This window comes from Mesocricetus auratus, unplaced genomic scaffold, assembly GCF_017639785.1.
Source record: "Mesocricetus auratus isolate SY011 unplaced genomic scaffold, BCM_Maur_2.0 Super-Scaffold_100013, whole genome shotgun sequence".
NCBI lineage: Eukaryota > Metazoa > Chordata > Mammalia > Rodentia > Cricetidae > Mesocricetus > Mesocricetus auratus.
In genome coordinates, this window is record NW_024429196.1 from 24,520,494 (window position 1) to 24,533,531 (window position 13,038).

Genomic DNA, 13,038 nt, shown 5'->3' on the forward strand with positions numbered 1-13,038 from the left:
CCATAAAATAACTACATCTATAGTGTTGTTTCCTGCTTTTGATAGCAGTACTGGCCACCACACAGGTCACCACTTGAACTACATGGCTCATCACCCTTTGTACTAATAAAAATACTGACTTGTGGAATTTACATTTTATTCATCATGTATCCCTTGGGCTTCTTAGAGAAAAAGGCTGTGAAATTAATGCAGATTTAGGCTGATTTTATAATAATACCACAGCACACTAAAAGCTTAGCTAAAGCAATACAGACTTATTTCATTTATGATCTCTAATGACTTTAAAAGTGCATTGATTTTCAGCTTCTTCTGCCTTGCACAGTTTGAACTTAGGTATCAGCGAATAATTTAGTGTTCCACCCAATTTCCTCAGAACATTATTATTACTACTTAAAAGATTCCCAAATGAAGCAGATCTAAACACTGAGAGGCTGAAGCCTATTGTCATTTTAGAGCAGATGCATGAAAGCAGAATTCTGGTATCAACAGTATAAGATTGTTGCCCCTGTGGCCAATAAACAAAATGGAACATTCTACATTCAAATAGTCAGCAGATTGTTTGGTTTATGTAAATCAATTTGTAAGTCATAAAATACATTTTCTTCTTTTGTCCTGCATTGTATACCTGGTAAGAATATCAAGTCAATAGTGCTGTGGTGCCTTTTAATCAAACAGCATTAAGAGAAAGCAGGGCCTGTCCATGATCTCCATGCACAATGACATCCAGTCATGAAAGTAAGCAGATACATATTTATGCAGCATGTTATAATCTTTAATATTACCAGTACACTGGAAAGTCATCCCATATTCCACCCCCAACAACTGAGTAGTCTTAAGAAGCAGGAAAGAAGCCCAGCTATTATGAGTACTGAGCTGTTGCATATGGTTCTATGACAGAGCAGCAGCTGACAAAGCCAACTATTTAAATATGTTTCATGTACCCAGACATGACTGTAGCTTCTGTCATCAATGAAAGTAATGACCTTCTCTAAGGCATCTAGACCATGTGTATAATATAGCATGTGAGACAGATGACAGTTCTCCATTGGCTTCCATATTGATGCTGAGGTCTAAAATCATACTCTCAAATTTACCAACTATTTCAAACTAATATCTCCTTAAATTTGTATGATTATCATTTAAATTACAGACAAAATGAGACTAAGAGATTTTAATTTTTCAACTTCTTGCCTTGAGACTATAATATGGAAGCCAAAGCAAATCGTATAGCAGAGGTATGTTTGAAAACACATAAATTTTGCTTTAATAGTCACAAAAATTGTTCTATTCACTTCATTTTCTCTTATTATCTAGGAATGTGTGCCACTGACAGTTTCCAAATGGAGGTTAAAATGCATTAGAAACATGTAAAATGTCAATAAGAATCAATAAGGCAGTTCATGTATTTATCACAATTTCACACAAGTAACTTGTAAGTAACTTTGAGAGAAAGATAAAGCAATTAGCAGGTACAATAAAATCACCATCAACTCAAACCACTGCCCTCTCATTTAAGAAGCCTGTAATTAAAAGCCCAAGCAATGCCTCTAATTTTAACCTATTTAAAAAATGATCTAACAAATGTGATGACTTCTTTAACCTTTTCAGCTTCTTGGCAATAATTCAGGAAGAGAGACACTGTCTCCTTAGTGGCTTTTGTCAAGTTCTGTACTGTGTGCTGTGCTCAATTACTTAGGAATAAAATCAACTGTGTCATTTTTAAAGTGGGTATACATGGTGAGAAATTTTACTGTTAGTGCAACTCTGGATGAAGTTAAGTCACATAGGAGTCAACAACTTTTGGGGATAGTAAAGATTGTTAACCTTTGTAATTTCTCTAAATCAGGAGAGGTTGTGGCAGTTGTATGGATAGATTTTAATTTTATTTTCAACACAAGTACTAGCACAGAAGTGGCTTCAGTTCTTGGTTTTTGATGTGTGGCTTTTCACCAACACAGAGTCCTGAGAGTTCTACTATTAAAATCGGCCACTGCCTTTTCTGTAACAGAACAAGGCGGCTTCTATTAGGCAGAAGTATCTTATGTCCTAACTGGTTCTTTCTTCTGCATGCAGTGGCACTGACTGAGTCTTGACAGGGTAGCACCTCTGATTTTGTGGTGTTAACCTTTAACTATTTAGGATGGTTAAATGTACTATCTAGGCAACTAGTAATCTGGTAATTGACCTCAGTGCTGGAGAAATTAGATTGGAGGAAGAAGGATATAAGTATTAAAACAATGACACTATTATTTCTTTTATTTTTGGTTTGGATATGATAGCATATATACATATGACTGTCTTAAAATTGCCAAATAAATATGAGAAAAATTTCTTTTGTGGCTAACCTGTAGTTTAGGCTAACAATTACTTTATTTTCAGAATGTCAGAGATTACTAATAGGAATGAGGAGTGGAATTCCTATTTCAGTGAGTCTGCCTTCTTGCTGCTAAAACAGATAAATGATTGATTGGAAAAAGGTTTCACAAAGTGATTTTCCCCTACAGACAGGATCTAAAGAAAGCACAAAACCCTATCATAGAGGGTGGGGTTCTTGGAACACATCTATCAAACTTGTCATTTCAATTGAAAAGGCATCTCTCCCCACATCCCCATTTCTTTTCTTTTTTTGAGATGTTTCTCATGTAGCACTGGCTGTTTTGGTACCTGCTCTATAGACTAGGCTGGCCCTGAACACAGAGATCTGCCTGTTTCTGCCTCCTGAGTGCTGAGATTAAGGGAGTATACCACCACCACCCAGTGAAAGGGATTTCTTAACTTAGAGGTTCTACCTCTTATCTCAGTTACCAAGAGAATTTTACAGAATTAGATGAATTCTTGCTTCACACTAAAAAGCAAAAGCCCCAAACCCCAAAAGCTAGAAGTACTTTTAAAAGCATGAATGATGCCAGGTCTCTTAGTTTTTTGGGACCTTTCAAAGAGGCACAGTGGCCTGCTCTATCTCAAATAGAAGAAACATGATTCTAAGTTACTGTGTAGCATGAAGGAGACTTCAAAGTATGAAAAACTTACTTATAAATGAATCTTCACCTAACAAAGACATTAATGCAGCAAATTTTCCTTGCTGTATCTTTTGGGTGCTGGCAGGAATGATCAAACACATAGTACAGCATAATAATTGGGAACATGCATTAGTAATCTAGTTATCATAGGAAATGTTGCGGTTAGTTTACTGAAAACTGGCACTGACACATCAATCATTCACTTATGGCATCTGAATTTGGGTACAGACTAAGACCCACTTAGCAGCTGGCAAAATCTCATTGCTACGATGGGGCTGGAAGACTATTTTGAACAAGATGACAAAATGCAGTCAGTATTCCAAGGTACATATGATGGAATTTTCCATATAGATGAATGTTTAGGTTCTGTGTGAACAGGACTACACTGTGAATAAAACAGTCTTCCCCACATACCTGTCTGAACAGTCAAACCCCTATCTGAATATACTGCTTGAATACAACAAGGGACAAACAAAGATTTAACTGCTAAATCCAGTTTGTGCTCTTCCCTGAAAACATTCATTTGTCAAGGGTTTAGGCAGGGGAATGTTGGAACACAGCTGGAATACTCTTAAGCAAGCACAAAGAAAGTTACCTTAAATGGTAATGAAGATTTGACTACAGTTTGTGGAAAAGAAAAATGAAATCAACTTTTTACTGACTCCAAGTTACATATACTTAACTGCCACTGTGCAGAAAATTCCATAGGTTAGATCTCAGTAACTTTTTTCTGACTGTGTGGATCAGTGAGAACATGTTTATTTTAGGATCTCAATATCCTAAAGTGACACTGTCAAATATGTACATTTGGTTTAGAAGCCTCAAGCTTTGCTTTAGAGAGTAAATGTCTCACTGGAAATGCCATGCATGGGCTGTGATGGCCTACTAGTTTTCGCATGGAGAGCTGTCCAGGTACCTGAGAGGTGCAGATGTCCTTGCAGAATGATGTAACTATTGGTATGAAGTTGTTTGTAAGTGATGAGCAACATACTTTCCAAAATAAGTGTCAACAGGAAGTTTCCAGTGGAGGATAGGCCTCCTTAGATTTGGGCATATTCTCCTTTGCATATATGAGACAAAACATTTGCTGAGTAGTTATATATGATTGGCAGGTGCTGGGTACTTTCTAGGTAGATACTTACAACCATTTCCTAAGGATGTCTGTCCTGGGACATATACTAGTTATAGTGAGTCACCTCTCTGCAAAGATAATGTCTCTAACTGAAAGTATAAATAGGGCTTGACAGGCACAGCTATGAGCTCTAGAAGCTTTCAGGCCTCTATGTTGCTGAGTGGTGTCCTGGGTCAACATGTCTGAGGAGCTAGGCAGAGGCCTACCTATTAGGGAGGAACTGAAATGGCTGATGTGGCAGAGGAAGAATGGTGGGGAGGCTACTTGACTAATTGTCTTCATGTTTATAGCTTAACTGGTAAACCCAGAAGAAAAGTAAGTGGCCAATACTTGGACTGTACCTTGCCTTTATCAAAACTAAACAGTCTAATGTAGAAACTTTTTTACTGAGTAGTTTATACTCTGATTTTTATATACAGATATTCTTTAACAGTTGAGCTAGTAACAGATACAGAGGGAAAAATGTCGTGTCTTTTATCTGAGGTGCCACTAATAGGGGGCGTTTATTATTATTTGATTGAAAACTGAAATTTTTAATGAGAAAAAAATAGTAGCATGAAATAGAATTGTTCTTATATCAAATACAGGGAAAGCCAGGAGTCCCTAGATCCTAACTGAAAAACATACCGCTGTCTGTCTTTGTATTTCAGAACAAATGGTTATAAATGAGTATTTTCTTTTTTCCAATAGGGAATTCTCACCAGTTCTCCAAGAATTACTTTTCTGTTTAAAGCAGTTGTGGGGAGCGTATTCTATTCTTTAAACTGAGCCCATCCATTTGCATAAAATACAAATGAGAAGACTCCCATCAGTTAGTATAGGAAAAGGCTACTTCTGGGGTTAAGTATTGGTTAATCAACCAAGCAGCAGATCAAATTAGCTAAGTTTTCCTAGTAAGCAGTGAGTGTTCTACTCTTTCCTATGAAAGTCATGCTGCTTTGATATATTATAGGCAGAAAATACTAGTATAGACCTACAGATACCCGGTGTGTCCCTCACCATCTCTCCTGTGCAGCAGAGGCAGTGAGATGGAGGGAGGGTCACGTCACAGCTGGCTAAGGTAAGCAGAGGAAGACACAAAGCCAGCACTCAGCTTCACACTCACAGTCTCTATGCACCACACAGACAGTAAGCATGGGAAAAGCCAGGAACTGGTTACTAATGTTGTCCCGTGAGAGAAGCAAGACCGATACACGTTCACTGCTGTCATCTATGAATGGGGAAACTAAGAAACAGAACTAGCAAAATAAATTGACTAAGGTCACATGCCATTATCAAAAATTTTGGGCCTGGAAGTTAGAGTCATTGACCCCTGAGTTATTGTAAACTTCACTCTGATTAGTTTAAAGACACCCCCCCAATTGTTTTCTTCATGCTGTCTGCATTGCTTGTCTCAGGTACTGTCTGTTATTTGAGGGTCATAGTATCCTCTTCAGCATTTAGGAATTCAGCTTTGAAGTGAGGGTTAAATTACCAGTATTTCATAATTGACAGTTAGTGAATGAACTGTGATTTGCACAGTGCTTTCCCTCCACCATCCCTTTAAAGCACCTTCAGAGGAAAATATAGCAATCAAAAGTTGGTGTGTCCTAGTTTCTTGACGACCTCCATTTGGGAACTCTGAAGGTGGATGTGGGTGAAACTTTTGTTTTCTGGGATTTTAGTCTAGGAGCAAACAACATGAAGCTTTCTGTCTAAGATTAAACAAACGAAAACAAAAACAAAACAAAACAAAAAACCCCAATTTCCTCCCATGGCTTTAAAATTAGGTAAGAATGGTGAGACAGGTGAACATTATCATCTTGATACTTAGGGACTGGCTACTTATTTTAATGTGTGGTTTGGGTTCCAAATCTAGCCCAGAACCAGAGCTTGAGAATAAGTAGCTCTTAATTGTTCCCATGGAAACTGCACTGCAAAACGGAGATTTAGTCTTCAAACTGAAAACTGTTTGACATATACACTTCTACTTTGGATTGACTTGGGAAACTGCAGTCAGACAATTGTTAATATATTCTGTCAACCTTCCTGTAGTTTAAGGAAGGAGGTGTGTGGTCTTGTTAATGGGGAGGTGAGTTTGGAAAGGGTGATCTGCACTGTTTCATACAGTGACTTTACAAAACTGTAGTATTCCTCAGGGTTGTAAACCACAGCTTTTGCTTCTATTGTTGTGGCAAAAGAAGAGCCTACAATTTTCTTATGGTCAAAGTCATTTTTCTGTCATTGAGAAGACTAGACAGTGGATTAGAGGTTTGTAAGATGCAGGGCAGGGCAGGGCAGGTCTGGTTGCTCTGCGATTATATACTTGCTCTGCATTGTATGACCAGTGACACTCTCTCTAGGCTTGTCTGGGTATCATGAGGACCACATTTTAACATTTGTTCACGCGAACAGAAAGAAAAGTACAGCTGAGTATCTATTCTCATCTTCTACCTTTCCTCGTTGTCCCCCAAATTTTCTCAGTTTGAGGATGAAAGGGGGGCACAGAGTTAGGGTAACCTGCCAGCATTCCATGGGACCTGGCATGCAGACCTTTTCACCTAGAGAAGTATGAGATGATCATTTTGGTTACAGAGAAAAGTTAAGGTTGGATAACTTGATCACATGGGATGTATTACAAGCTGACCTTCTACTGCACGTGATGACTACATTTTCCTTGACTGTGAACCAGAGTTCCAATTAGCACTTAAGGAAAGAGACTTTACACACTGCACACTCACCTCGACTCAGCCCGTCGGGTCCCCGGAGAATCCGGCATTCTTCTATCTGGCCAAATGGAGAAAACATCACTCTGATATCATTCTCATTACATTTCTTCGAAACCATTCCTATGAATAATTTTCGGTCTTCCACAGCTAGGAGATAAAAATAACAAACGAACAAAGGCCATATCATCTTTTTTTTCTTATAATCAATGCTTTATTACCAGCCAGACTTGTCCATGTGAGAATGAGTGCAATCCTAGAGCTAACTGTGGACCTGTATCTACCCTGTCACCCCATCCAGTCTGTCTTCTCTGACTCCAAGAACAATCAGCTTCTAATCAGCCAGGCTGGTTGCACTTGGCATGGGAGTCTATTCTAGAGGAGAAAGTTGTTGCTGATCCTTGGGAGTCATCTCTGAAAGCCCCTACCTTGGCAAAACCAGAAACAGAAGAGCAAGGAGGAAACTGTAAACTGTACTAGTCTAGTAACTTGAAGCTAGGTTTCGCAAGGAATGGAGATATATTTTGGGTATCAAAACACTGTGCATACTTTAGACTCAGAGAGGGACAGATTAGACAGGTTTTTCTTCAGATCTGGGAAGATCCCTCCAAATCTCCCATTTTTTTTGCTCGCAATATTTGACCTGAATTTAGCTTATAATATTTGCTCACATTATTTCACCTATAAGGCAAAATTACAGCTGATTTCAGGATAGTGTTTGCAGCCTTTCTAGGAGAGAGACCCTTTTTAAAGATGTCGGAAGTGCTCCTAGAGATAAGACCTGCTTATCTTCTGCTGCTTTGATTTAATCTATTTCTGAGAATTAAAAATGTGGGTAGGGGAGGAGAGAGATAGCCATACACCTCCAAGATCTGGCTTAGTCACTATGTGACTTTTGTTATTGAATCTGTATTATTTTCTTGCCATTGCTGTTTAGGTGGTAGTTACTTCTTCTTTTTCTGTTTTTTTTTTTTTTGTCCTTTATAGGGCAGAGTCTCATTTCCATGTATACAGTAAGTATTTATTCTGGCTCTTGAGTCCTGGTGCCAGTGGAACTCAAGTGAAGATATGTGATCTGAGCCTTCATGGCTGGGTCATCTGTTCCTGAAGCACTGTTGCTATTCAATGACTTACTCTGAAGCAACACTGTTACAGAGTTTTTTTAATAATGACTCCAAAGTTCTATGTCTGTGCTGCTTCATACATAGCCAAAGCCTTGTGAGTTCACTAAACACTTAAAAGGGTCTAGTATGATTGAAAAACAGACTTTTTAATGCCATCTCATTTTAATTTAAAATTTCAAAGTCCTATGTATGTATTATATTTGTCAGTGCAGTTCTGAAAGACAGAAATGAAGCAGCTAAATCAAAGTTCTTAGTCAGAGAATTCCACATAATAAGTAAAAGACGTACTCTATCCCTTTGTAAAACAGATTTCTGAGTCCATAAAAGGGATAGGGTCATTCAAGAAATATGTGGTCTAACATGGACTACAAACTCGCTTCCCTACTCCAAGTCCAGTACTCTTATTCCTTTACTAGAGGAAGTAGATGAGATCTAAAGGGAAGAACAAGGAACATGACTTACCGACTCTGGTCTCTGTTCTCCTGTTGTCATTAATTTGAAACATGACCCTGACAGCCATCTCATTTTTGTCAACTTCTCTTCCTTTTCTTTCCCTTAGCAGTGCAGAGAAGGCAACCCAGCCACATGCTTTGATTAACGGAAGCCCCGGGAAGGAGGGTGCTAGAGCAGTGTGCAGAGTCCCTCTCCTCCCATTTCCTTCTACACTTAGGATGCTTTCCAAGACAACTCAGAGAAAGTCTAGGGCTCTTTTAATGTACCCCCTCCCCAAGATGAAGCTTAAAGAATCCAAAGAGACCTGTAGTGGGGTTGGGAAAACAAGATACTTATGTAAGGGACCAAGTCAGGAACAACAGTGGTGTATCTGGAAAAGCCAAAAAAAATCTTATGATCAGAGAATGGGCTCAATGGATAAAGACAGTAATAGAATTAAAAGTCATTGTGTGGGCTATGTAGTATTTTTTATTTGGATAAAAATTTTCAAGTACTGCTCTTTTTTGTACTTCTGAAACAAGTAAAATACCAGCTATATACTGTGAATTAGCATAAAACTAGTGATTCAGAGCACCAAGTTTCAGCAATCCCAGGTCCCTTGACAAGGAGCCTTTATAGTCTCCCCACCTGTATGATTAGAGGCTACCTGTGGGCTGGCCCCTGAATACAGAGAGTTGCACAGCAGGCTCTGTGAGGAAGATGTGGCACCCCCTCGATGGAGGCATGGAAATGGTTGGAGAAGTAAGGGAAAGACTACTACTCTCCAGTTCTTACTGCTTCCTGCTTAGGACTCCTATACCTACCAAACTATGGCTGGCAGCTGTAGGAGAATAAAAATTCCTGTCATATTTCTTACCTCGAAGAATCTTGATTTAGTTCTTTAAAATAAAAACAATTTTCAAAACTTTCATTTAGTTTCCAGTTTCACTGGTAAATATGAAATTACAGTGCTTAGCTAAAATAATTTGTACATTTTGAGTTCCAGGGTATTACTATAGTAAACTATACATCAAGATCCTTACTAAGCTAAATCATGACCCCCCCATCCACGAAAGATGAAAACAGGAATACTTTAAGAGGAAATCTTGATTTCCTGGGTACTATTAAGAAATAAACTCAACCAGATGTTAAGAAAGAAGACATCTCTTCCTTAAAATACTATTAGCTATGAAAAAAGCGAATGCTAGTAAAATGTTAATTTCATTTTCTCTGTGTGAGGCTTATGTCTAATGGTCAATCAGTAAGAATGTGGATTACTGAAGTCAACCTACTGCATTCAGAGTAATCTGATAGGTAGGTGCTTTAGAGGAATTAAAAAAAACTAAAGTAAGCTCCCTTCTCTTTAGGGCAAACCCATTTTGCTTCAGGATACAGTGAATTGAACAAGGACTGGACTTTCACACATTAAGTGCTGCACAGATAGGTTCTCTATTTTATCAATAGCAGCAATAGAACCCAAAGGCCTTTCAGACCGGAGGTCAATAAAAACCTTCCTCCCACTGTGTAATGAGAAAGGGTTAATGTTCTGAGTATAAGGGTAACTTCTTAAAGTGAGAGGTCTAGAAATGTCATTTTAAAACATCCCTAATTGTAAGTCTGTGCTAACACCCTGGCATACAATCTGCCAAAGTCACACCTGGATTTGAGGCTGCTTGGATTAATTAACAACTTTTCAATGTGTTGGTGCTAACATATGGCATTTAATTACTGCCTCCAAATCTGCGAGTGGCTCCTCTTTGAATTTCAAAATTATTCTTTCATATTCTAGAAAATCAGAAAGTGACTGAATGAATATACTTAGTGATTACTACTTTTAATGGTGGCTTTGAAGGTTTTCACCTTCCCATGAAAACAGCTATTAAAACTGGCTAGCTCTGAGCTTGACAAAAGGATACAGAAGTTTTAGAGATTTTGAGAAAGAGACAGGCCTTACTTAGCATTTCTGGAGTCTAGGAACTAAAGTCCCTCAACATGTACAGTTGGAAAGTTAAAGCAAGATATTGTCTGTGTTCTTTCTAGACATTTTCTTCCTTGACAACAAGAAGCATGACAACAGTCAATCCTGGCTCTAGCCAATGAGACCCATAAGAGGTAAGCTCATGCTTTAGTCATCACTCATGGTAGACTAGTTTCAGCAACTACCTTTCACTCTTGCACAGCTGGTACCTTCTATTTCGTAGTAAGAGGACTAAAAGCTGATTGAAGACTGAAAGCTGGATGCCTCAGAAAAATCTATGATATATAGAATGAAAGAAAGGAGCTATGCTTATGTAAGTTAACATGAGTACTTACATATCCATTACTCCTCAAAATTTTTTTCATACCATTACTCAATTTTCTGCAGTAGAAAATAACAAAAACTTGAGTTCTCTTGATGCTTGAGTATTTTAAAGTGTTCTTATTAAAGATCCATCAATTATTATTTATCTAGAATAGTATTTTTTTATTCTTCCATTTTCACATTTGGCATAGTAGCACAGAAAACAAAATGTTGTGGAGTAGAATAAATGTGATAGAAGATATAGAATAAATTATAATTATTTGAATGGTGAATTAAAGGAGGCCACAAAGGTTTAGGAAGCCCATTCAGCTAAGATGCAACAGTACAGGGCTGGTGTACAAGCATCTAACATGTCTGAGCTCACTAGAGACTCTGTATCCGACTATAGATGGCTAGGGATTCAAAGGGTGACTATTTTGCTCGAATTCACTTACCCGTAACTAACTGATCTGTGATTAGCAGTCCTTGCTCAGAAAATACAAAATTTCAGAATCTGAGTACACAGATAATGAAGACAGTAACTGTCTAGCTGTGATGAGTCCTTTGTGCTATACATAAATGTCAGCAAACTCAATAAAAGTGCAATTAGAGCTCGTTATACTTCTTTCACTGCTATAGAAGCTATTCAGAGCATCTGAACCAAAGAAATCTTTGTGTTCTTTATGCTTCTGAAACTATGCTTACCTGTCAAACATGCCATGAGGAATCAGAAAGGGCTGCAGCACTTATAATTTGAGTTAGAAAAGCATGCATTTCGTCTGAGTCCTAAGTTAGGTTCAGAGGGAACTAAAGATGTTCATATCTATGCAAGGCAAAGTTCCATTTGAGCTCCCATAATAGAGTTTTTGAAATATAATTGTAAGTCTGTTCTCATGTCTTGACTTTTCTAATTAGAAATTCAGAAAATGAAGGCAGAAGGAGAACTCATCCCACAAGCAGGTTTGGGGATCTTTAGTCTCTGTATACGCTTATACTGTGGTGTGAGCAGTCTAGACATGCCAAACTGGCCGGTCACTTAGAATGAAACTGAGTTTTTCTGGTGTGCCAGGTATTATGCCAAGATCTTTATGGACCCTGTTGGAGTTTGTTTGATAAATGTCCCCTATAGGTTCATGTATCTGGCACATGACACTTTTTGGGAAGGTATGAAAATTTCAGGACATGGGAGCTTTCCTGGAGGAAATATGTTGCTGGAGGTAAGCTATGAGAGTTCCTACAGCTCACTTCACTTCCAGGTTCACTTTGTTTTCTATGTGTGCTTGAGAGTTTGCTTTGATCTCCTACCATCATGCCTTTCCTAACTTTATGGACTCACCCTTTGAAACTATAAGCCCAAATAAACTCTTCCTTAAGTTGCCTTTTGTCATGGTATTTTTTCAGAGCAACAGAAATGTAACCAATACAGAGAGCAGTGTTGTTTCTGATAAAAACCCGACCATGTTGTTTTTTGGAGGAATGTGGAAGACTTTGGAACTTTGAACTAGAAAAGTAGTTAAATATTGTAAGCAGAATATAATGGCATATTCTAGTGGCAGTGTGAAAGTCAGAAGTGCTGAGAGTAGTGAAGGTCTGCCTCAAAGGGCTTCATATGGGAATAAGGACTTTATTAGCAACAGAGCTAGAGACTATTTCTATGATATTTTGGCAAAAAAAATCTGTTTTCTGTGTATGTCCTGAGAATTTATGTGAGGCTAAATTAAAAAGAAATAAACTGTTGGGTGTTTAGTTCCAGTACTTAAAAGGCAGAAGCAGGTGTAACTCTATGAGTTCAAGACCAGCCTGCTCTACATAGTGAGTTCTAGGCCAGCCAGGGCTGCATAGAGAGACCTTGTCACCATAATAAGTAAATAAAATAGTCATGGCCTAATTTCTTTGGTAGAAGAGATTTCAAATCAGCATAATGTTGAATCTTTGGAACGGTTATTACTAATAACTCTTATGCAGGTCTACAATGAAAAAGGAGCAAATAGGAAAGAAATTAAAAAAACATATAGGTCTCTGGACTCCCATAGAACAATGTGAGGTGCACTCTTACCCTGAACTCTTGGGGAAGGGTCTAGGCCCTGCCCTATATGAAATGACAGACTATGGACACCCCCATGGAGGGCCTCACCCTCCCTGGGGGAATGAGGGGATAACGGGGGGGGATGGGGGAGGGCACGGGAGGAGGGGAGGGAAAGGGAGAGGGACCTCGTACTGACTTGTGAAGCAACCTTGTTTCTTATCTAAATTTAAAATGGAAAATAAAAAAAAATTAATAAAAAAAACCCCTCTCCTCAGGAAAAAAAAATTAGAAAAGCATTACTAGAAATATACTCGAGAT

General features: G+C 38.3%; 1 protein-coding gene across 14 annotated transcripts in view; it reads right to left on the reverse strand.

Annotated features, from left to right (window-relative positions):
* Positions 1–13,038, reverse strand: part of Celf2 (CUGBP Elav-like family member 2) — an 826,625-nt gene that overhangs the window by 69,274 nt on the left and 744,313 nt on the right. For 13 of the 14 annotated variants that reach the window (XM_040756181.1, XM_040756182.1, XM_040756178.1 and 10 more), the window contains one exon: positions 6,873–7,007. In XM_040756181.1, coding sequence (XP_040612115.1) covers positions 6,873–7,007 — 135 coding nt within the window. Of the gene's footprint in view, positions 1–6,872; positions 7,008–13,038 lie in introns of those variants that run through there. The other variant, XM_040756183.1, reaches the window with a different exon arrangement.